The 23,662-nt window shown below is 46.4% G+C and overlaps 1 protein-coding gene and 1 long non-coding RNA gene across 2 annotated transcripts in view; both read right to left on the bottom strand.

The window, feature by feature from the left end:
- Positions 1–23,662, bottom strand: part of LOC144588255 (uncharacterized) — a 379,338-nt gene that overhangs the window by 232,638 nt on the left and 123,038 nt on the right. The gene's annotated exons all lie outside the window — the stretch shown is intronic.
- On the bottom strand, positions 6,389–16,985 carry LOC144588253 (uncharacterized). Its single transcript, XM_078390736.1, has 2 exons — positions 11,328–16,985; positions 6,389–10,819 (listed from the first exon to the last, which is right to left on the bottom strand). The coding sequence occupies exon 1, from the start codon at positions 16,508–16,510 to the stop codon at positions 12,098–12,100; it is 4,413 nt and encodes a 1,470-aa protein (XP_078246862.1). The 5' UTR covers positions 16,511–16,985; the 3' UTR covers positions 6,389–10,819; positions 11,328–12,097.

Raw genomic sequence — 23,662 nt, forward strand, 5'->3', positions numbered from 1 at the left:
CTGAGCTGAATTCAGAGTACTGGTTCCAACCTATAAAGCCCTAAATGGTTTGGGCCCAAGCTATCTTAAGGACTGACTCTTCCTTTACTACTCAAGTGTTGAGATCATCAAGAGAGACCTTTCTCTTGCTCCCAGCACCTTCACATATGTGTTTGTTGCATACATGGGATAAGGCCTCTTCTGTTGCTGCTCCAGACTCAGAAGAGGCTAGGCCTGTCCCACCTTTGTTGTTCTTCCACAAGCAGGCAAAGATCTTTGTCTTCAGGCAGGCTTTCCCTGAGCGACTGGCTGCCTGAGTGGAGTGTTTAAATGGATCGTTGTATCTTATTTAGAGATGGGGGGAAATAAAAAAAAGGTGATTCATTTTGATTTGTGATTCATCAAGGTTAATGAACCAATGAATACGAATTTATGAATATTCTTTGATGAATCAATGAATCAATTTGTCAATTCATCTTTGATTTAAAAGGCTATAAAACTGCCCCCCCAAGTACTTAGACACCCAAATTTGCAGGGAAGCTTCCTTAGACAGTTTTCTACAAAGATTGGTGAACATTTGCTCCCAGGAGGCAACTGAGGTAGTTTGCAGCAAAACCAGCAGTAGATGAATAGGCACCACCTCAGTGGGAAAGTAACGGGCCAGTATTCTCCAGTCATGTTGGCCACATGACCACAGAAAAGTGTCTGCGGAGAAACACGGGCACTTAGCAGTGAAGGAGGCTTTCTGGCCCATCAGGCAGTGTATTTCTAGGCTGAATCACAGATGTGGGAGGAATTGGAAAGAACTGGGCCAAATGAGATGACTGCAAATAGAAGGCAGGCAGGCAGGAAAGAACTTGGCCCAATGAACTGATTTGACCCAGCAGGCAATACTTGGTTGGAACATGGCCTAATGAAATGACTGGACTCAGCAGGCAGGCAGGCAGGACTTGGTTGGAACCTGGCCCGATAAGTCAACTTGACCCAGCAGAAAGGCAGGCAGGAGGTCAGAACTTGGCCTGATGTGGTGACTGAACTCAGCAGACAGGAGTTGGTCAGGACATGGCCGATTAGGCAACATGACTTAGCAGGCAAGCGTTGGTCAGATCTTGGCCCGATGAGTCGAATGGAAACAGCAGCAGCAGGACTTCTTCAAAAGTTGTCCCAATGAGCTGACTTTACCCAGCAAACAGGCAGGCAAGACTTACTTGGACCTTGGCCCAATGATGAGACTTGACTCAGCAGGCAGGAGTTGTCCAATGAGATGACTGGACTCAGCAGGCAGGCAGGCTGGAAAGAACTTGGCCCGATGAGCCGACTTGACCCAGCAGGCAGGAGTTGGAAAGAACTTGGCTCAGTGAGGCAACATGGCTCAGCAGGCAGGAGTTGGCCCAATGAGGGGACTGGAAACAGTAGCAGGCAGGAGTTGGTCAGAGCTTCGCCCAATAAGGTGTCTAAAAAAGGCTGGCAGGCAGGACAGAACTTAGCCTGATGAACCAACTTGACCCAGCAGGCAAGATTAATTGCCTGCCTGCCTGCCTGCCTGCCTGTCTAACATGCTGCCCACACTACCCAATGGTCTCTGGATGGCTCACAACAATTAAAATAAAAAAAGAAAACAATTAAGATACAATTAAAACATATACTCTAAAAATTGCCATCAGAACCCACAGTTGATATTATTTCAGTTAGAAGCCTTCTGGAACAGGAAGGTTTTGACCTGGCATCAAAATGTCATGAGTGTCGGTACCAGACGAATCTCAGTTGGGAGGGCGTTCTATAGTCTGGGGGCAGCTGTCGAAAAGGCCCTTTGTCCAGTAGCAGGCAGGCAGGAAAGAACTTGGCTCGATGAGGTGACTTGACTCAGCAGGCAGGCGGGAGTTGGTCGGAAGTTGGCCCAATGAGCCGACTGGACTCAGCAAGTAGGAGTTGGCCCAACAAGGCTATTGGAAACGGCAGCAGGCAGCAGTTGGTCAGAACTTGACCCGATGAGCTGATGGACTCAGCTGGCAGGAGTTGGTCCGATAAGGTGACTCAAAACAGCAGCAGGCAGCAGTTGGTCAGAACATGGCCCAATGAGGCAAGTGGAAATAGCAGCAGCTGGATTTCATCAGAATTTTTCCAGCTTGACCCAGCAGGCAGGCGGGTAGGACTTGGTTTTGGTGTTGTTTATATTTTTTGCATGGTATGTTTGATCCTTTTTAGTATTTGTGTACTCACTGTTGTTAGCTTTAATATTGCCTGTTAATAATGTAAGCCCCATTTTAAGGAGAAAGGCAGGGTAAAAATATTTTGAATAAATAAATAAGTCCAGAATGTAAGGAAGGCATCAGGCTGCAGAAGCATAGCCAAACAACTGAGATAAGTAACCTGTACCATTTTTTCTACCCCCCTTTAAAACCATTTCATCTGACAAATGTTACCTCATACTGCGATAGTGACTTCAGTAAATTAAGAACAATGAATATTTTTCCTGCTGTCTGTGAGATTGTGGGACTTGTAGGCCAAAAAAGTAACTTTTCTGAGTTACAGAAAGAAACAGTTCCAGTTATGTTTTATGTACCTTACCCCTCCACAATTTTACTGAGTGGCCCCAACTGACACTGTTTTATCACATCTGCATATCTTTACCATTTTTTCCCTTTAGTTTTCATTTCTTTCTTTCTCCAAACTAGGATGGGCAAATTTGGCAGACTTAGGGGCCAAATGTTAATAGCACCTGTTCTGGACTATATCAAGCCCAGGAATATCCAAAACATATTGTGCTATGAGATTGCAGCTATGTTTGAACCAATGTTTGTAAAAATCTCACCCTTTATATTTAGCATTCTTGGTATACGTTTCTTCACCGCCAAACAAAACAAGACCTATGTGCATACAAGAAGGACAGAAAGGAGGCAAGACAATGAAAAGTTGTTATATTTGACATAATTCATAAACAAAATTTGACAGACAAAAGCTTGGAAGGAAAGCAAGATTCATTGAGATGGCGTAAGTTCTAAAGTCAATGTCCAGACTCAGAAGAAAATTATACAGATATAAGAAAACAGACTCTGCCTCCCCTCCTCCTGGGGAGGCTCTCCGAGTTGGGAATAGATGGCCTGGCATTGGCCTGGCTCCGTTCCTTCTTGGAGGACTGCCCCCAGAGAGTGCAGCTTGGGGAGAGCGTCTCAGCCCCATGGAGCCTCAATTGTGGGGTTCCACAGGGGTCGATTACCTCCCCAATGCTGTTTAACATCTACATGAGGCCGCTGGGTGGGGTCATCAGGGGGTGTGGAGCCATGTGTCATCAGTATGCTGACGACACTCAGCTCTACATCTCCTTTTCACCAACTGCAGGAGATGCCATTCTGTCCCTTCAGTGCTGCCTGGAGACCGTACTGCAGGAGAATGGGCTAAGGCTGAACCCGGACAAGACGGAGGTACTGAGGGTGGGCGCCCCCACAGTTGGGGGTTTGGGAAACTCCCTCTCTTTTTGGGGGGTGACTCTGCCCGCCAGGGATGGGGTCCGCAGCTTGGGGATCCATCTGGACCCAGCGCTTACTATGGAATTCCAGGTAGCATCGGTGGTCCGTACTGCCTTTTTTCACCTCAGGCGGATAGCCCAGCTGCGGTCCTACCTTGATGTCGGGGCGCTCACCACCTTGGTGCATGCGCTCATAATCTCAAGATTAGACTACCGTAATGCGCTCTACGTGGGGCTACCTTTGAGGCTGCTGTGGAAACTACAGGTGGTGCAGAACGCGGCAGCCAGATTACTTAGTGGAGTGAAAAAATGCCAACATATCTCACCCACTCTGGCCACACTGCACTGGCTGCCCATCCGTTTCCGCATCGACTTCAAAGTGATGATGCTTACGTACAAAGCCCTAAATGGTTTAGGGCCTCGATACTTGGCGGAACGCCTTCTCCCACCAAGGTCTACCCGTATCACCCGTGCGAGCCAGGAGGTGAGGCTGAGGAGCCTAACGCCGAGAGAGGCCCGGAAGGAAAAGACAAGAAATCGGGCCTTCTCGGTGGTGGCTCCTCGCCTCTGGAACAACTTACCTCCTGAGATTCACATGGCTCCCTCGCTGAGTATCTTTAAGAATCAATTAAAAACGTGGCTTTTTCGGCAGGCCTTCCCATCAGATAATCCCTGACGCCCCTTAACACCCTTTTTCCTCTTTTATTGTTCCTCCCACCTTGTGTAATGTCTTACCACTTAATAATTGTTTCGTATATTAATTTTATTGTATTATTTATGTTGTTAGCCGCCTAGAGTGGTCCTGACCCGACCAGATAGGCGGGATATAAATAAAATAAATAAATTACCACCCCTTCTTTTTTTGGCCAATGTGCCCTGGATAGAGTAAGATTTTGACAGACATTTATGCAGAACTGTACTTGCAGCAAGATGAAAAGATAACACTGTCCCCAGAACCAAAGCCGATGGTGGATGGGAAGTAACAGAGAGAGGATAGAACACCCCCTCACTCATACAACTGCAATATTGATAAGACCTATAAGGATTTCAGGTGTTTTCAGGGAAATCAGTTTAAATTCTTGGGAAAGAGACCAAGATTATTTATCACATATTGAAACAAACCTTAGTTTTTATTCCTGTAGAAACTCCTTTAAAAATATCAAAATATACTCCTTGAGTATTGCATTCACTTCTGGACAGCACACTTCAAGAAGGATGCTAAAAATTAGAAGAAGTTCAGAGGAAAGCAACAAGGATGATCAGGGGGCTGGAAACCAAGCCTTATGAAGAAAGGCTGAAAGAAGGGGTGATATGATAACACTTTTCAAAAGCTTGAAAGGCTATCATACAGAGGTGGGACAGGATCTGTTCTTGATTATCCCAGAGTGCAGGACACACAACAAGGGGTTCAAGTGACAGAAAGTCAGATTTTGATTGAATATTAGGAAAAACGTCTTGTTAGAGCAGTGAGACAATGGAAACAATTAACTTGAGAGTTGGAGTGTGCTCCAACACTGGAAGCATTCAAAAGAAACTCAGACAACCACCTGGCAGATCTTCTTTGATTTGTATTCCTGCAATGAGCAGCGAGTTGGACTTCACTATGCTTTGAACATCCCTAGCATATGACCAAAAAGAAAAAAAGAAAATGATTTTAAAAGTCCTAGGGCCTATGATGCAGATGTGATATATCTGTCACTATGAATGTGGAGTTCCCCACAAGGGAACTCATTTGAAGTTTGAATGAGTGACTCAAAAAGAGATAAGCTTTCTGTAATTCATCTCTAGATATTAAAACAAAGAAAATCTTCCTCATCACAATTGCCAGAAATCTATGCTGCTATTCTGTGAACTCTTGAGCAAACATAGCTTTCTGCCAAAATGCTATGAGGAATCTCTGACAGCTACTGGTGTTTACCAAACATATACACAGACACTCTTAGTGCAAGAAACAAGCAGAACAGAAAAGCAAAAGATAAAAAGAATAAAAGGAAAGTTGATGTCTGTAAAAATGACACTGATATATTATGAAGCCTGGCCTGAGGTTCTTTTTTTACCTGTGTAACTCCCCCCCCCCCCCGTTTTGGAAGAAGTGAGAAAAATAAAAAGCCCTGAACCATGAAGGATGTTTCTTTTTCACAATGAGTGTTAAGCTTTGCAGGTAAAAGATAAAGGTAAAGGTTCCCCTTGGCAATTTTTGTCCAGTCGTGTTCGACTCTAGGGGGCGGTGCTCTTCCCTGTTTCCAAGCCATAGAGCCAGCATTTGTCCGAAGACAATCTTCCGTGGTCACATGGCCAGTGCGACTTAGACACGGAACGCTGTTACCTTCCCACCAAGGTGGTCCCTATTTATCTACTTGCATTTGAATGCTTTCGAACCGCTAGGTTGGCGGGAGCTGGGACAAGCGATGGGAGCTCACTGTGTTGCGTGGATTCGATCTTACGACTGGTTGGTCTTCTGACCCTGGAGCACAGGCTTCTGCAGTTTTAGCCCGCAGCGCCACCACGTCCCATCTAAGCTTTGCAGAGATGTCGCAAAATAACTGAATGAATAGATGACAAAAGCCCCCAGTGAAAACCAAACATTCTTCCTTAATGCATTGCTTTACTGGAGTTCGGCATTAAGGCAATATTGACAACAGTAACAACAACAAACAAAAAGAGAATTCTAAAATCATAGATTCATAGAATCATAGAAAAGTGAAGTTGGAAGGGGCCTACAAAGCCATCAAGTCCAAATCCCTGTTCACTGCAGGAATACAATCAAAGCAGATCTGCCAGGTGATTACAGTATCTAGGTTTTTCTTGAATGCCTCCTATGTTGGAGCACTCACCAACTCCTGAGGTAACTGGTGTGACAAACCCAGACCTACTGGGATCTGCCACACATTAACTAAGCTGCCACCAACCATTCCCTGTAAGAAGTCACACAGACCAGGGATGGATTTTTAACAAATAAAAGAATAAGGTTTATTTAAATACAACACACAGGGAAAATAAAATGATCAGGTGAATAAGAAATAGTAACGTGGCTTAGTCTCATTCATACATGCACACAGTTTGGTTCACACAGAACCCTTAACTTGAAGCACAGACCCTGAACCTATCAGTTCTGGCTAACCATACAGACACCTGAACCTATCAGGTTGGTACTCTGACACACAGTAGTACCCTGTCTGACACACAGACTCCCACACCAGCTTCTTCTTCCCAGCTGCTGCTTTGTCTCTCAGTGTCTCCACACACGCTCCACATATATATACAGTACAGCCCCTCCTCCTGATGTCCCGCCTTCCACTCCCCATAGGATGGAACTTTCCCTCCAAACCCATGACAGACTGGTAACATCAGTGCTGTATGTAACACCTCCCCTCTTTATAAGTTGTTTTGTAGGGGGAAAGCTAAGGTGCTTTTTCCCAAAAAACAACCTGGATAAAACACACAACAACAGTTATACATACCATATCATACTTACTTATACTTACATTCTAAGTTAACCATATCAATTAGGCATTTAAACATTTACCATATACATTACATCAATTTACCTTTATTCATACAAACCAAATTCAAAAAATAGGTACATTTAACTTTTTGTCATCAATATATATACATAGTCCATGTTCTTTCGCCGTCTTCATTCTTCAGGTCTTCTTGACAAGGCGTCAGCAACACAGTTCACTGACCCTCTGACCACCTTCACTTCAAAGTCATAGTCCTGTAGGTTTAAAGCCCACCTCATAAGTTTGCTATTGTGGGTTTTCATTGTCTTTAACCATTGCAGTGGTGAATGGTCAGTGCACAGAACAAAATGTCTTCCCCAGATGTAAGGCTTGGCCTTCTGGATCGCGTAGACTATGGCCAAACACTCCTTCTCCATGGTTGCCAAATGTCTCTCACCTTTTTGAAGTTTCCTACTCAGGTAGGACACTGGATGCTGGTCACCATTCTCATCCTCCTGGCACAGAACTGCTCCTACCCCGCTGTTAGACGCATCGGTGTAGATGATGAACTCCCGGTCGAAGTCTGGAGCACGCAGCACTGGATAGTTGATTAGCGCCTCCTTCAACCTCTGGAACGCCGCCTCACAGTCGCTGGTCCACGGGATGCGGTCATCAGCCTTCTTCCTCGTCAGATCGGTCAGCGGAGCCGCAATCTCGCTAAACCTCGGGATGAACTTTCTGTAGTAGCCCACCAACCCAAGAAATGATTTGACTTTTTTCTTGGTGTTGGGTCTGGGCCAATCACGAACTGCTTCTATTTTGGCCTCCAGGGGTTTTATCACTCCTCCCCCTACCATGTGACCTAAGTACTTTCTTTCTGGGATACCCAGCTGCAGTTTGCCCTCTCTGCAGGGCCCAGGCCACAGCACTTCCTCCCCTGGGTCAAAGTGCCTCTCCCTGCCTTCCTGGTCATCCCAATCTTTCTTTCTGACCTTTTGAGCTTGCAGGGTCTCTGCTGCTAGCTCTAGGTTTCTCTTTAGGTTATTCCTTAAAGAGTCTATATATGTCACAACATCTTGTGGGTCATCCTGGGTGATCTGCTCCCAATTTTGTTTGATCAAATCAAGGGGCCCTTTCACCCTTCTCCCAAATAAAAGTTCAAATGGACTGAACCCGGTACTGGCTTGTGGCACTGATCGATAAGCAAACAAAAGGGATTGCAGCTTCTGGTCCCAATTGTTTGGATTCTCTGCCAAGTAAGCCCTAATCATGCGCATTAGAGTCCCATTGAACTTCTCAGTTAACCCATTACTTTCAGGATGATAGGCAGTGGTTTCCTTGTGCTTAATTCCACAGATTTGCCATAAGCGTTTCATGAGCTTTGATGTGAACGATGCGCCCAAATCTGTGATTATTTCTGAGGCAAATCCCATCCTGATCATATACCCCACCAAGGCATCTGCCACTGTGTTAGTTTCAATGTTAGTCAAGGGAATGGCTTCAGGGTACCTTGTGGCATGGTCCACAGTGGTGAGAATGAACCTGTTCCCCCTCTTTGTGGCCTTGGGCAAAGGTCCCACAATATCCACCCCTATGCATTTGAACGGAGTGTCAATCACAGGCAAAGGGCACAATTTTGCTTTGGTCCTGTCGCGGTTATTCCCCTGCCTTTGACACACATCACATTGTTTACAGAACTCCCTGATCTGCTTCCCTATGTCAGGCCAGTAAAAATTCTGTGTGATTCTCTGCTGTGTTTTGTTCACCCCTAAGTGCGCAGCAAACATGTCAGAGTGCCCCCTTTGTAAGATCATGGGGCGATACTTTTCAGGTACCACCAGCTGACTTCTGATCCCATCTCCCCCTTTTGAGATATTCCTCAGGGTCTCTCTATATAAAATCCCCTTTTTCTCCAGAAATCTCACTGGGGTTTCAGGTGTTAGCTGGGAGTCAGTCACCTGTTCAAAACACTTTTGGAGAGTGGCGTCTGCCTTTTGCTCTTGTCCAAATCTGCTGTCTGTGGTTAAGGTTTCCACCACAGCTTCTGAACTCCCCTCTGCTTCCGTCTCTGGCTCATCATTACCCCCTTGAACTGTCCCCGTGGTGGCTTGTGAACGTGTAATCACTAGCACCCATTTCACATGTTCAGCCAGGTCATTTCCCACGAGCACGGCTGCTGGCAGAGTCGATGAAATTGCTAGCCGCCAAACTCCCCTCCAGCCTTGAAAGTTGACAGGTACCTCCGCGACTGGCAGAGAGATCACCTGCCCCTCAATCCCTGCCACCTTCATGCTCTCATTTGGGATTACATACTCCCTAGGAATAATATCTGGATGGCACAGGGTCACCTGGGAACAAGTGTCCCGCAGCCCCTGATACTGACGGTCAAGTATTCCTACGTCCACCCCTGCTGTCTCAAACAACTGAGAATCTGTTCTCACCAGCAGGCAGCGCCTGACCTCTACAAGAGGACCATTTTCCTCAGCCTGATCAGCAGATGTAGCTGTTCCAGATTGAGTAGCCATGGCAACAGGCTCCCTCAGTGACAATGAGCCTTGCTCTTTCTGGACACAGAACACAGCTTTTGGCTTGGTTCCACTCGAATCCTGAGGCACCATTCCTTTTAGCTGCTTTAATTTCTCACACTCTGAGATTAGATGGCCCTTTCCCTGACAGAAATAACATTTTCTGGTGTATTTTGATTCTCTCTCATCTTGTTTTGGTTTTCCCTCCAAAATCTGAGGTCTTGGTTTCATGTCTGAGGGCTTCCCTTCACCATGGGCCCCTCCCCCTTGCTGGCTTTTCCCTGGTCCCTGAGAGTACTTGCTGTAGGTTTCTTTGGGTTTACCTACAGATTTCCCCTCACCCAAGGGCTTTCTTATTTGATAAATAAAATCTGCGATCTCTGCTGCTTCGGCCACAGATTTTGGTTTCCTTTCTAGCTCCTTTTGCTTAGCCTCAAACTCAGCCCTGATCTGTAAAATTTCTTCCTCAGCCCTAGCTTTTATCTCTTTCACTTTTTCTTCAGTCTTATCTCTGATTTCTTTTAATTTAATGTCTTTTTGCTGATTATATTTTTCAAGATCTTGCTCACTTTGTCTGGCCTGAGCCTCATACTTTTCTTTCTTTGACATTTCTTCCACTGATAAATTGTTAATAAACTTATTTAGGAACTTCAATTCTAATTGTACCATTCTAATTTGGAGTTTCAGTTCCATCTGTTTGATCCTCATGTCCATTCCCCTTTTCTTGGCATCTGCCTCTGCCTGACTGATTTCAGCTCTTTCTTTTCTTCTGATTTCCATTTCCCTCACCCTCAGTTCATGCTGTTGGGCTAGGAGCATTTTTCTGAGCTCTGGGTTCTGTTCTCCCGTGCTGTCACCTTGCACTGAGCCAAATTCATCCTCAGAACCTTGGTCAGCCTGGGGGTCTTTCACTTCACCCATTTCTGCCACTTGGCTTCGAGTCAAGGGCATAATCCCCCCTCAGAACAAGCTGCTTTAAAAAGTCAAGCCTCAAAATAAAACGACCACTTTTTTTTTTCTTTTGCCTCAGAACCAGCTTTCCCTATAGATTGCTGCTGTCCTTCAGCACTACTTGCAACTGTAGCGAGTTAAAGTCTACCCCCCTCTGCTGGGCCTCTCAGCAGGCAGGCTAGATCACTGCTACTACACAGTTTTGCCTCAGCTTTTTTCCCGCCAAAAACAGGCTGCCTCAGAGCACCCTAATCTAGTCTCCCCAGTTGGCACGTTCTTCCACTAGCGCACCTCCCCGTGAGGTACACCTAGAAGATTACCTACGCGCCTCAGATTGTCCCTGACTAGACCCCCCCTTGCTCTGGGCACACTTGCCAAGGCTTTGCTGGACCGCTGGACAACTGGACCAGTCGTATCCCACACGCTGGACACCAATCAATGTGACAAACCCAGACCTACTGGGATCTGCCACACATTAACTAAGCTGCCACCAACCATTCCCTGTAAGAAGTCACACAGACCAGGGATGGATTTTTAACAAATAAAAGAATAAGGTTTATTTAAATACAACACACAGGGAAAATAAAATGATCAGGTGAATAAGAAATAGTAACGTGGCTTAGTCTCATTCATACATGCACACAGTTTGGTTCACACAGAACCCTTAACTTGAAGCACAGACCCTGAACCTATCAGTTCTGGCTAACCATACAGACACCTGAACCTATCAGGTTGGTACTCTGACACACAGTAGTACCCTGTCTGACACACAGACTCCCACACCAGCTTCTTCTTCCCAGCTGCTGCTTTGTCTCTCAGTGTCTCCACACACACTCCACATATATATACAGTACAGCCCCTCCTCCTGATGTCCCGCCTTCCACTCCCCATAGGATGGAACTTTCCCTCCAAACCCATGACAGACCGGTAACATCAGTGCTGTATGTTGTGACAAACCCAGACCTACTGGGATATGTCACACAGTTACACTAAGCTGCCACCAACCATTCCCTTTAATAAGTCACACAGACCAGGGATGGATTTTCAAACAATAAAAAGAATAAGGTTTATTTTAAATACAAACAGGGTAAGTAAAACAATCAGGTGAATAACATAAAGTAACGTGGCTTATTCTCACTCATACATACACACAGTTTGGTTCACCCAGAACCCTTAACTTAAAGCACAGACCCTGAACCTATCAGTTCTGGCTAACCAACAGACACCTGAACCTATCAGGTTGGTACTCTGACACACAGTAGTACCCTGTCTGACACACAGACTCCCACACCAACTCCTTCTTCCCAGCTGCTGCTTCGTCTGCTTAGCTTCTCCACACACGCATCACATATTTATACAGTACAGCCCCTCCTCCTGATGTCCCGCCTTCCACTCCCCATAGGATGGAACTTTCCCTCCAAACCCATGACAGACAGGTAACATCAGTGCTGTATGTAACACCTCCCCTCTTTAAAAGTTGTTTTGTAGGGGGAAAGCTAAGGTGCTTTTCACCAAAAAAACAACCTGTATAAAATACACAAAAACAGTTATACATACCATATTATACTTACTCATACTTACACTCCAAGTTAACCATAGCAAATATGCATTTAAACATTTTACCATATACAGTACATCAATTTACCTTTATTAATACAAACCAAATTCAAAACCAGGTACATTTTACTTTTTATCAGCATTATATACACATAGTCCATGTTCTTTCGCCGTCTTCATTCTTCAGGTCTTCTTGATAAGGCGTCAGCAACACAGTTCACTGACCCTCTGACCACCTTCACTTCAAAGTCATAGTCCTGTAGGTTTAAAGCCCACCTCATAAGTTTGCTATTGTGGGTTTTCATTGTCTTTAACCATTGCAATGGTGAATGGTCAGTACACAGAATAAAATGTCTTCCCCAGATGTAAGGCTTGGCCTTCTGGATCGCGTAGACTATGGCCAAACACTCCTTCTCCACGGTTGCCAAATGTCTCTCACCTTTTTGAAGTTTCCTACTCAGGTAGGACACTGGATGCTGGTCACCATTCTCATCCTCCTGGCACAGAACTGCTCCTACCCCGCTGTTAGACGCATCGGTGTAGATTATGAACTCCCGGTCGAAGTCTGGAGCCCGCAGGACTGGATAGTTGATTAACGCCTCCTTCAACCTCTGGAACGCCGCCTCACAGTCGCTGGTCCACGGGATGCTGTCATCAGCCTTCTTCCTCGTCAGATCGGTCAGCGGAGCCGCAATCTCGCTAAACCTCGGGATGAACTTTCTGTAGTAGCCCACCAACCCAAGAAATGATTTGACTTTTTTCTTGGTGTTGGGTCTAGGCCAATCACGAACAGCTTCTATTTTGGCCTCCAGGGGTTTTATCACTCCTCCCCCTACCATGTGACCCAAGTATTTTATTTCTGGGCTACCCAGCTGACACTTGCTGGCCTTTACTGTTAGCCCTGCTGCACTTAACCTCTGCAGCACTAACTCCAGGTGTATCAGGTGATCTTCCCAGGTATTACTGAAGATCCCTATGTCGTCAATGTAGGCCACTGTAAAGTCACTGAGCCCTGCCAAGGTCTGGTCCATCAGCCTTTGGAATGTGGCTGGTGCATTTCTGAGACCAAAGCTCAGGACTCGAAACTCATAGAGACCAAAAGGGCTGCAAAAGGCAGTCTTTTCTTGATCCCTGGGATCAATTCTTAATTGCCAATATCCCTTTACCAGGTCCAATGATGAGATGAACCGACAACCCCCTATGGTTTCAATCAGGTTGTCTAGCCTGGGCATTGGGTAGGCATCAGGAGTGGTTACACGGTTTAATTTCCTGTAATCGACACAAAACCTAATGCTCCCATCAGGCTTGTCCACAAGGACTATCGGAGAGGACCAAGGACTAGAAGAGGGGACGATTATGTTCTCCCTCAGCATCTCGTCCAGCTCCTTCCGCACCTTGTCCCTATAGGGTCCCGTTACTCGGTATGGGGATACTGCCTGCGGGGGTGCATCCCCTGTGTGGATCCGATGCATCACTCCCTTCACTATCCCCGGCTTGTTAGAAAACACCTGTTGATATTTACTAAGCAGCATTTTTAGTTCTTGCTGCTGGTCTTGGGTGAGTGCAGGACTGATCTTTACCTCCTCTGGGTTGTATTTTACTTCCCCTCTACCCTCCCAGAAGGGTAACTCAGCTTCCTCGCTCTCAGCTGCTTTTATCGCGAATAAAACCCTCTGTTCCCCTCTGTAGTAGGGTTTTAGGGCATTCACATGAACCACCCTCCTTGCTTGGTTCTCCTCCTGCTCTATTAGGTAGTTCAGGTCTGACATTTTGGAAATGACCCTATATGGTCCTGCCCATTTGAGCTGCAGCTTATTCTCTCTGCAGGGCCTAAGCCAAAGCACTTCCTCCCCTGGGTCAAAGTGTCTCTCTCTAGCTTTGTGGTCATACCATGTTTTCTGTCTGACCTTCTGAGCTTGCAGGTTTTCTGCTGCCAGCTCTAGATTTCTCCTTAGGTCATTCATCAAGGTGTCTATGTATGTCACAACGTCTTGTGGGTCATCCTGGGTGATCTGCTCCCAATTTTGCTTGATCAAATCAAGGGGCCCTTTCACCCTTCTTCCAAATAAAAGTTCAAATGGACTGAACCCGGTACTGGCTTGTGGCACTGACCGATAAGCAAACAAAAGGGATTGCAGCTTCTGGTCCCAATTGTTTGGATTCTCTGCCAAGTAAGCCCTAATCATGCGCATTAGAGTCCCATTGAACTTCTCAGTTAACCCATTACTTTCCGGATGATAGGCAGTGGTTTCCTTGTGCTTAATTCCACAGATTTGCCATAAGCGTTTCATGAGCTTTGATGTGAACGATGCGCCCAAATCTGTGATTATCTCTGAGGCAAATCCCATCCTGGACATATACCCCACCAAAGCATCGGCCACTGTGTTAGTTTCAATGTTAGTCAAGGGTATGGCTTCAGGATACCTTGTGGCATGGTCCACAATGGTTAGAATGAACCTATTCCCCCTCTTTGTGGCCTTGGGCAAAGGTCCCACAATATCCACCCCTATGCATTTGAACGGAGTGTCAATCACAGGCAAAGGGCACAACTTTGCTTTGGTCCTGTCGCGGTTATTCCCCTGCCTTTGACACACATCACATTGTTTACAGAACTCCCTGATCTGCTTCCCTATGTCAGGCCAGTAGAAATTCTGTGTGATTCTCTGCTGTGTTTTGTTCACTCCTAAGTGTGCAGCAAACATGTCAGAGTGACCCCTTTGTAAGATCATGGGGCGATACTTTTCAGGTACCACCAGCTGACTTCTGATCCCATCTCCCCCTTTTGAGATATTCCTCAGGGTTTCTCTATATAAAATCCCCTTTTTCTCCAGGAATCTCACTGGGGTTTCAGGTGTTAGCTGGGCGTCAGTCACCTGTTCAAAACACTTTTGGAGAGTGGCGTCTGCCTTTTGCTCCTGTCCAAATCTGCTGTCTGTGGTTAAGGTTTCCACCACAGCTTCTGAACTCCCCTCTGCTACCGTCTCTGGCTCATCATTACCCCCCTGAACTGTCCCTGTGGTGGCTTGTGAGCGTGTAATCACTAGCACCCGTTTCACATGTTCAGCCAGGTCATTTCCCACGAGCACGGCTGCTGGCAGAGTCGATGAAATCGCTATCCGCCAATCTCCCCTCCAGCCTTGAAAGTTGACAGGTACCTCTGCTACTGGCAGAGAGATTACCTGCCCCTCAATCCCTGCCACCTTCATGCTCTCATTTGGGATTATAAACTCCCTAGGAATAATATCTGGATGGCACAGGGTTACCTGGGAACAAGTGTCCCGCAGCCCCCTATACTGGCGGTCAAGTATTCCTACGTCCACCCCTGCTGTCTCAAACAACGGAGAATCTGTTTTCACCAGCAAGCAGCGCTTGACCTCTATAAGAGGACCATTTTCCTCAGCCTGATCAGCAGAGGTAGCTGTTCCAGACTGAGTAGTCATGGCAACAGGCTCCCTCTGTGACACTGAGCCTTGCTCTTTCTGGACACAGAACACAGCTTTTGGCTTGGTCCCACTAGAATTCTGAGGCACCATTCCTTTTAGCTGCTTTAGTTTCTCACACTCTGAGATTAGATGACCCTTTCCCTGACAGAAATAGCATTTTCTGGTGTATTTTGATTCTCTCTCATCTTGTTTTGGTTTTCCCTCCAAAATCTGAGGTCTTAGTTTCATGTCTGAGGGCTTCCCTTCACCATGGGCCCCTCCCCCTTGCTGGCTTTTCCCTGGTCCCTGAGAGTACTTGCTGTAGGTTTCTTTGGGTTTCCCTACAGATTTCCCCTCACCCAAGGGCTTTCTTATTTGGGAAATAAAATCTGCGATCTCTGCAGCTTCCCCCACAGATTTCGGTTTCCTTTCCCTCACCTGGAATTTCAATTCCCCATGCAGGACTGAATAGAACTGTTCCAGTGCTATCAAATCTTTAAGCTGCTCATAGGTCTCTGTTCCCTCCTGAGATAGCCATTTCTCAAGCAGCCTCACCAATTGGGCCCCCACTTGGGTAAAAGTCTGCTCTGGCTTCTTGGTGAGGGACCTGAATCTTTGTCTCAGCTGCTCTGCATTTATCCCATGTCTTGCAAACACCAGTTTTTTAAACTCTGCAAAATCTTTCATCAGTTCCTCAGGCATCTCGGCATAAACCTCAGCCAGGCTACCACTGATTAAAGACCGCATGATGGTCATCTTCTCAGTTTCCCTCACTGAGAAGTCCACAAACGCTCTTTCCACTAAGGAAAAGAACACCTCAGGACAATCTCCCTTGTGGTACACAGGGAATTTCTTCAGGTCAGCTTTAGACAGTTGGCCTCCCTCAGAATCCCTATTATTATTATTGTTCTGGTTCATCAGTTCCAATCTCTTTAATTCAAACGCCATTCTCTCTCTCTCCAATCTTTCCTGCCTCTCCCTTTCCTCCATTTCAAATTGCCTCATCCTCAGTTCATGCTGTTGGACTAGGATCAATTTTCTGAGTTCTGGGTTCTGCTCTCCTGTGCTGTCACCTTGCACTGAGCCAAATTCATCCTCAGAACCTTGGTCAATCTGGGGGTCTTTCACTTCACTCATGTCTGCTATCTGGCTTCGAGTCAAGGGCATAATCCCCCCTCAGACCAGGCTGCTTTAAAAAGTCAAGCCTCAGAATAAAACGACCACTTTTTTCCTCTTGCCTCAGAACCAGCTTTCCTATAGAGATTGCTGCTGTTCTTCAGCACTAAACTTGCAACAGTATCGAGTCAGAGCCTACCCCCCTCTCGGCTGGGCCTCTCAGCTGGCAAGCTAGCTCGCTGTTGCTACGCAGTTTTGCCTCAGCTTTTTCCCGCCAAAACTAGGCTGCCTCAGAGCACCTTAATCTAAGTCTCCCCAGTTGGCACGTTCTTCTACTAGCGCACCTCCCCGTGAGGTACACCTAGAAGATTACCTACGCGCCTCAGACTGTCCCTGACTAGACCCCCCTTGCTCTGGGCACACTTGCCAAGGCTTTGCTGGACCGCTGGACAACTGGACCAGTCGTATCCCACACGCTGGACACCAATCAATGTGACAAACCCAGACCTACCGGGATATGTCACACAGTTACACTAAGCTGCCACCAACCATTCCCTTTAATAAGTCACACAGACTAGGGATGGATTTTCAAACAATAAAAAGAATAAGGTTTATTTTAAATACAAACAGGGTAAGTAAAACGATCAGGTGAATAACATAAAGTAACGTGGCTTATTCTCACTCATACATACACACAGTGTGGTTCACCCAGAACCCTTAACTTAAAGCACAGACCCTGAACCTATCAGTTCTGGCTAACCAACAGACACCTGAACCTATCAGGTTGGTACTCTGACACACAGTAGTACCCTGTCTGACACACAGACTCCCACACCAACTCCTTCTTCCCAGCTGCTGCTTCGTCTGCTTAGCTTCTCCACACACGCATCACATATTTATACAGTACAGCCCCTCCTCCTGATGTCCCGCCTTCCACTCCCCATAGGATGGAACTTTCCCTCCAAACCCATGACAGACAGGTAACATCAGTGCTGTATGTAACATATGTAACAACTGGTTCCACCGTCGTACTGCTCTAACAGTTAGGAAGTTTTTCCTGAGATTCAATCAAAATTTGGCTTCCTTTAACTTGAGCCCATTGTTGACTGTCCTGCACTCTACAATGATCGACAACAGATCTTGCCCCTCCTCTGTATGACAGACTTTCAAATATTTGAAGATTGCTATCATATCACCCCTCAGTCTTCTTTTTCTCAAGGCTGAACATGCCCAATTCTTTCAGTCTTTTCTCTTAAGACTTGGTTTCCAGGCCCCTGATTACTGTATATTTGTTGCCCTCCTCCATACTTGTTCCAATCTGTTGGCATCCTTCTTGAAGTGTGGTGTCAAGAACTGGACATAATACTCAAGGTCAGGCCTAATCAGTGCTGAACAGAGGAGAACTAGCACCTCGTGGGATTTGGAAACTAGACTTTTGTTAATACAGCCTAAAATAGCATTAGCCTTTTTTATAGACACAACACACTGTTGGCTCATATACAGCTTGTGATTTAAGATAATTCTAAAATCCTTCTTGCTTGTAGTATAGCTGAGCCAGGTATCACCCATCTTGTAATTGTACATTTAGTTTCTTTTTCCAAGGTGCAGCACTTTGCACTTATCCCTGTTGAATTTTATTTTGCTGTTTTCATTCCAGTGCTCCATTCTATCAAGATCATCTTGAATTTTGTTTCTTTCTTCTCGAGTATTAGCTATTCCAATCAATTTTGTGTCATCCACAAATTTGGCAAGCATTCCCTGCACTCCCTCATCAAAGTCATTAATGAAAATATTGAAGAACATTGGGTCCAGGAGTGAGCCTTGGGGTACCCCACTAGTTGCCTTCTCCCAGTTTGAAAAGGACCCATTAGTCATCACCCTCTGAGTACAAATCTGTAGCCTATTGTGTATCTACCTGACACTTGATCTACATATCCAGCTACACTTGTTAGTTAGCTGGTTAATCAGGATATCATGGGGCACTTTGTCAAAAGCTTTGATGAAGTCAAGATATTTAAAATGCTTTTAATGTCTGTAGCTAATCTCAGCTCCTTCTCAGCTTTTGCTCTTCCAATGCCATCCCTGCATTTCCTTGCTACTTGTCTATACTTTTCCTTGGTGACCTGGCCTTTTTTCCACTTCCTATACATGCATTTTTGTTTTGTTTTCAGGTCACCCCTGAACTTTTTGTGAAGTCTCACTGGCCTTTTTTGCTCCCTCCCACCTTTTTTTCTTGTTGGAATTGTTTGTAGTTGTGCTTTTAGAATTTCTTTTTTCAGAAACTCCAACCCTTCTTGGACTCCTTTTCATGTTAGGATCTCCTGCCATGGGATGTTACTCATCCTTTTTCTGAGATAATTAAGATAGACTTTTAAAAAATCCAGCATATGAGTGTGGCTACACTCTGCTATGGTTTCCATTCAAATCAACAATTCTAGTAGAATATGGTCACATTGCCCAAATTTCCCCTTACTGCCGCTTCCTCCTCTCTTTTAGCTAGAATCAAGTCAAGGATAGCTAGTCCTCTAGTTTCTTTTTCCACTTTTTGGAGAAATTTTATTTATTTAATGTACAAGAGTTTTACCAGTACAGTACAGTACAGAAACCTTTATTGGCATGCTGCATAAATAAAACAATAAAACAATAAAATACCGGGGAAAGATTCATTACTGGCAGGAGGAGGAACCAGAAAATCATAATTGGAGCCCCTCGTTTTGGGGGAGCATGTTGCGGCGTCTCTGGATAATGGCCTGGACGTATCTAGCGGTTGATAGAGTGACTTCCTTACTAAGGTCACCTAGAAGGGATTGTATTTTCCTCAGGTCAGCCCATCCGGAATGAAAGGGGAGAAAGACCGTCTGATGTGACAGGCAGATATCCTTGTACAGTATGCAATGAAATAGCATGTGCTGCAGGGATTCAGTCTTTCCCTGCCCACATGGGCAAACACAAGAGTTTTACCATATATTTCTCCTAAAAACGACTCAAATCAGCTTACATTATTAAAAATAAATGTATAAAAGCTAAAAACAATGAATTCTTAAAATAGTAAAAATAATTAAGCAAATATTTCAAAAACCTGTAGATAAATAAAGTATTAAAAACACATTTAAAACAAGAGAAATACAGCAGTTCATTTAAAGAATCTCCCTTAGACAGCCAGTCACTAAAATAAAGCCTGATTCAAGAGAAACATATTTGCCCTGCTAGTGGAAGGAGATCAAAAATGTAACCAGTCTGGTTTTCCATGGGAAGGAATTCCTGAGTCTTGGAGCAGTGACACAGAATGCCCTGCCCAGGACCCCACCAAATGCACCTGTGAGGATGGAGGGAATGAGAGAAAAGGCTCCTCTGTTGATCTTAAAGTCCAAGCAGGCTTATGAAGGGAGATTAGCTGCCCAGAGTAGACGTTGTCTAGAGGGGCGGGGTAAAAATTGAATTAAAAAAGATGAAGATGGCTTGGACCCAACCCATTTAAAATGTTCTGTGTCAAAACCAACACTTTGAATTATGCCCAGAAACAGACTGGCAACCAGTGGAGCTGTTGTAACCAACTCCAAGTAATCCATCTGCAGCATTTTAGACCTGCTGAAGTTTCTGAACACTTCCCAAAGATAGCCCAGTTTACAGTACACTACAGTAATCCAGCTAGGATCTAATTAAACATCTGTCACTATGGCCAGATCTAAGCTCTCCAGGAATTGACACAACTGGCACACTTCTGGCCAACTGCTGAAACCTGGATAGACAGGCTCAGGGATGAATCCAGGAGCAAGCCCAAGCTGCAGGGGTAACATAATTCCATTTAGCACAGGTTGAATCTTTATTCCCTCATTTGCTTTCTGACTGACCAGGGGCACCTCAGACTTGTCTGGATTAAGTTTCAGTTTATTAACTTCATCCAGTCCATTATTACACCGCACACAGATCTATAACTGAAATAGCTTCCTCGTATTTAGATGGAAAGGACAGATAGAGCTGGATGTCATCTGTATACTGGTGACACTGAACCCCAAAATTCCAGACAATGCCTCTCAGTGGTTTAATGTAGATTTAAACAGCATGGGGGACAAAACAGAACCCTGAAAGATACCACAGGTCAGAATGTTGAACAGGGGTCTCCCTATACCACCTTCTGAGTCCTCTTCTCCAAGAAGGATCAGAGCTATCATAAAATAGTGCCTTCAAGTCCCATCTCAGAGAAACAACCCAGAAGAATACCGTGGTCAATGGTATTGTGAAAGCCTCTGATAAGCTGAGCAGAACAAACAGGAACCCTGTCTAGTTCCTAGTGTAGGTCATCAGCCAAAATGACCAAAGCAATCTCTGTCTAATATCCAGGCCTAAAGCCAGGTTGAAATTGATCTAGATCAGGGGTTTCAAACATGCGGCCCGGGGGCTATTTGAGGCCCGCCGAATGATAGTTTGTTGCCTCCGCCTTGCCTGCCCCCCTTGAAGTGCCCACACGGCCACTGCTGTCAAGAGTTAAAAAAAAGAGCCTCACCTCGCTCACCAGCTCTCTCCCAAGACAGCGCCTCTTGCACCCTCCATCCGGAAATGCAGCCTGCCAGCCAGCCCACCTGTCTGCCTGCTGGCAGGCTGCAGTTCCGGATGGAGGGTGCAAGAGGTGCTGTCTTGGGGGAGAGCCAGTGAGCGAGGTGTGCTGCCAGCCCTTTTTCCCGAGTGCCCAAGCTGCCACCAAGCGATGCCTGAGAGCGGAGCTCGCTCCCAGCCCTTCCTCGAAGAGTGCCTTCAAGCCGCCAACAGCTGCTGCCACCGCCGCCACCTCTTCCAGGCAAGCGGCTCTCTGGCTCTCTTTCTCTCTTGGCACCCCCAGCACCAGCCTAGCCGGTGGCCGCCTCAGCGCCCAGCGGTGCTTCCTCCTCCTCCATCCTGCTTCAACCATCTTGGCTCTGGAGGCTGCCTGGGCTCACCTCGCAAAGTTTGCTCCTCTGTCATGGTGGGAGTAGTTGTTGCTGCTGAGTGTGCCTTTTTTTTGAGGGGGGCCTTCAAAGGAAGGTTGCCAGACCTCCATGTGTGTGTGTGTGTGTCTATGTGTGCGTACGTGTGTGCGCATGTGCACACCTGTGGGCCCCCACCCCATTCTGTTTAATTTCACAGGTACCGAGGGGGCCCTTTCTCCTTTGGCAAGGCAATTCTGAGAGTTTTTTTAAAAAATTATGTTGTGCCCTAGGTGCTAGGTGGTCGCCGGCACTCCCTCCCTTCTCCGCTTCTTCGTCCTGCTGGTGGTGGTGGTGGTAGTGAAGAAGGAGCCAGAGGGTGTTAGCCAGATATAAGAAATCTGGGAGTGTTAAAAGACACTCTTGTTTTAGGCAGGCAGGCAGAAGATTGACTACAAACACAGACTCAGCAGATAAAACAAAAGTGCTTGTTTATTTTCGAGTGATATCGCTCGGGTCTCTCTCTAAGTGAGGGAGACCCTGATTAAACAAATGCAAATAACTTTTAAACCTTCTAACCACAGGGAAATAAAGATACAAAAAATATCTATTGGCAGAGAATTAGGTAAGTGGGCTTGACTACAGAGTCTTCTACCTATAGGAGTTCAAGAGTGGCTGGTCATCTCTCGGGCGGGTCCCCTGCCCTGGGTCTTTTCTAATTTAATAGCAAGCGTTACTTTTCAAGAGGAAATGAAATACACAGGATATCTGTGGTTTGGCCGATATAAACCACAAACTCAGCCATCTCGGCTGCAAACCGTTGCTCGGTGCTCCAGACTTGCATATAGAGAATAACAGGATATTTTGTGGTTTCTGTAGGAACAGGTGTTCAAGAGAAAGATAAGCAAGTTCCCAACTGACACAAAGAAATTCATTTTCTGTTAATTTTTAGAAAAATTGGTGTCTGGGGTCTTTGTGAAGCATTCTATAATCAATATTATCAGCTCACAAGGGGGTCGTGGCCGGCGATGAGGACTCACACACCCCTCCTCCTCCTCCTCCTCCTCCTTGGAGCCCCAGCCAGGCTAAGGAAACTCCTGGGCGCCTTCCTCGGGCTCTTGCTCTGCTTGGCAGAAAATATGATGCGGCCCAGCCTTACCCAGACTCTGCCTCCAGTGGCCCCCAGGTAAATTGAGTTTGAGACCCCTGATCTAGTTAATCTGTCTCATCCAGGAACCCCTAGAACTGAGAGGCCACAACTCACTCCAATACCTTGCACAAGAATGCAACATTAGAGACTGGCCGGTAATTATTTGATCTATTGGGATCCAAGGAGGACTTTTTTCAGCAATTGTTTTATTATTGACTCCTTTAATTATGCTGAGATCCTACACTGCTGAGGGGAGGCATTCACAAGTCTTATTAATTTGGGCAGTCACTAATTTTCCATTAAATTGTCTTGTCCTCACAATTGCAGTGTCCTTCTCACTTGTGTGGTTGGTGAGAAATTTCCAGGGTATTTTATAGGGTTCTAGCAGTTGCAAGTACAGTGGTGCCTCACATGATTATGTGCAGCACCATTTCCCATAGGAATGCATTGGAAACTGGTTAATCTGTTCCAATAGGAATGGATTATCCAGTTTTCTCCCTCCCCCCGCAGCTTGGATCTGACCCACGGCGGCTACCTCAACCATGGCTGGACTCCCTAGAGTAGCCGCCGTGGCTCGGACCCAAGCTGTGGGAGGGAGGGTGGTGGGATTGGAATGCCTTGGGTAACCCGCGGCGGGTGGGATCCAAGCCCGGGATGCCTGAAAGGCATCCCAATCCCACCACCCTCCCAGCCTCCCCCAAGCCGTGGGGGGAGGCTGGGTGCGGACACCCCCCCACTCTGCAGCCGCCGCTTGAAGCCTCCCCGTGTCGCTTTCCCCAGCCATTCTCGGACTTCCAGGTGTCCGAGAACGGCTGGGGTAGGCGGCGCGGGGAGGCTACCGGCATCAGGGACAGGGGGGGGATCGGGAAGGCTTGAAGCCTACCTGCGCCGCTTACCCAGGCCATTTTCGGACTTCTGGAAGTCCAAGAACGGCCTGGGTAAGCGGCGCGGGTAGGCTTCAAGCCTTCCCAATCCCCCCGTCCCCACTGCTTAAAGCCTCCTTGCGCTGCCTACCCCGGCCATTCTCGGACTTCCAGGCGTCCGAGAACGGCCTGGGTAGGCGGCACAGGGAGGCTACCGGCATCGGAGACAGGGTGGGGTGGGGATCGGGAACGCTTGAAGCCTACCCGCGCCGCTTACCCAGGCCGTTTT

The sequence above is a fragment of the Pogona vitticeps genome, chromosome 3 (assembly GCF_051106095.1).
Source record: "Pogona vitticeps strain Pit_001003342236 chromosome 3, PviZW2.1, whole genome shotgun sequence".
NCBI classification, from domain to species: Eukaryota; Metazoa; Chordata; class Lepidosauria; order Squamata; family Agamidae; genus Pogona; species Pogona vitticeps.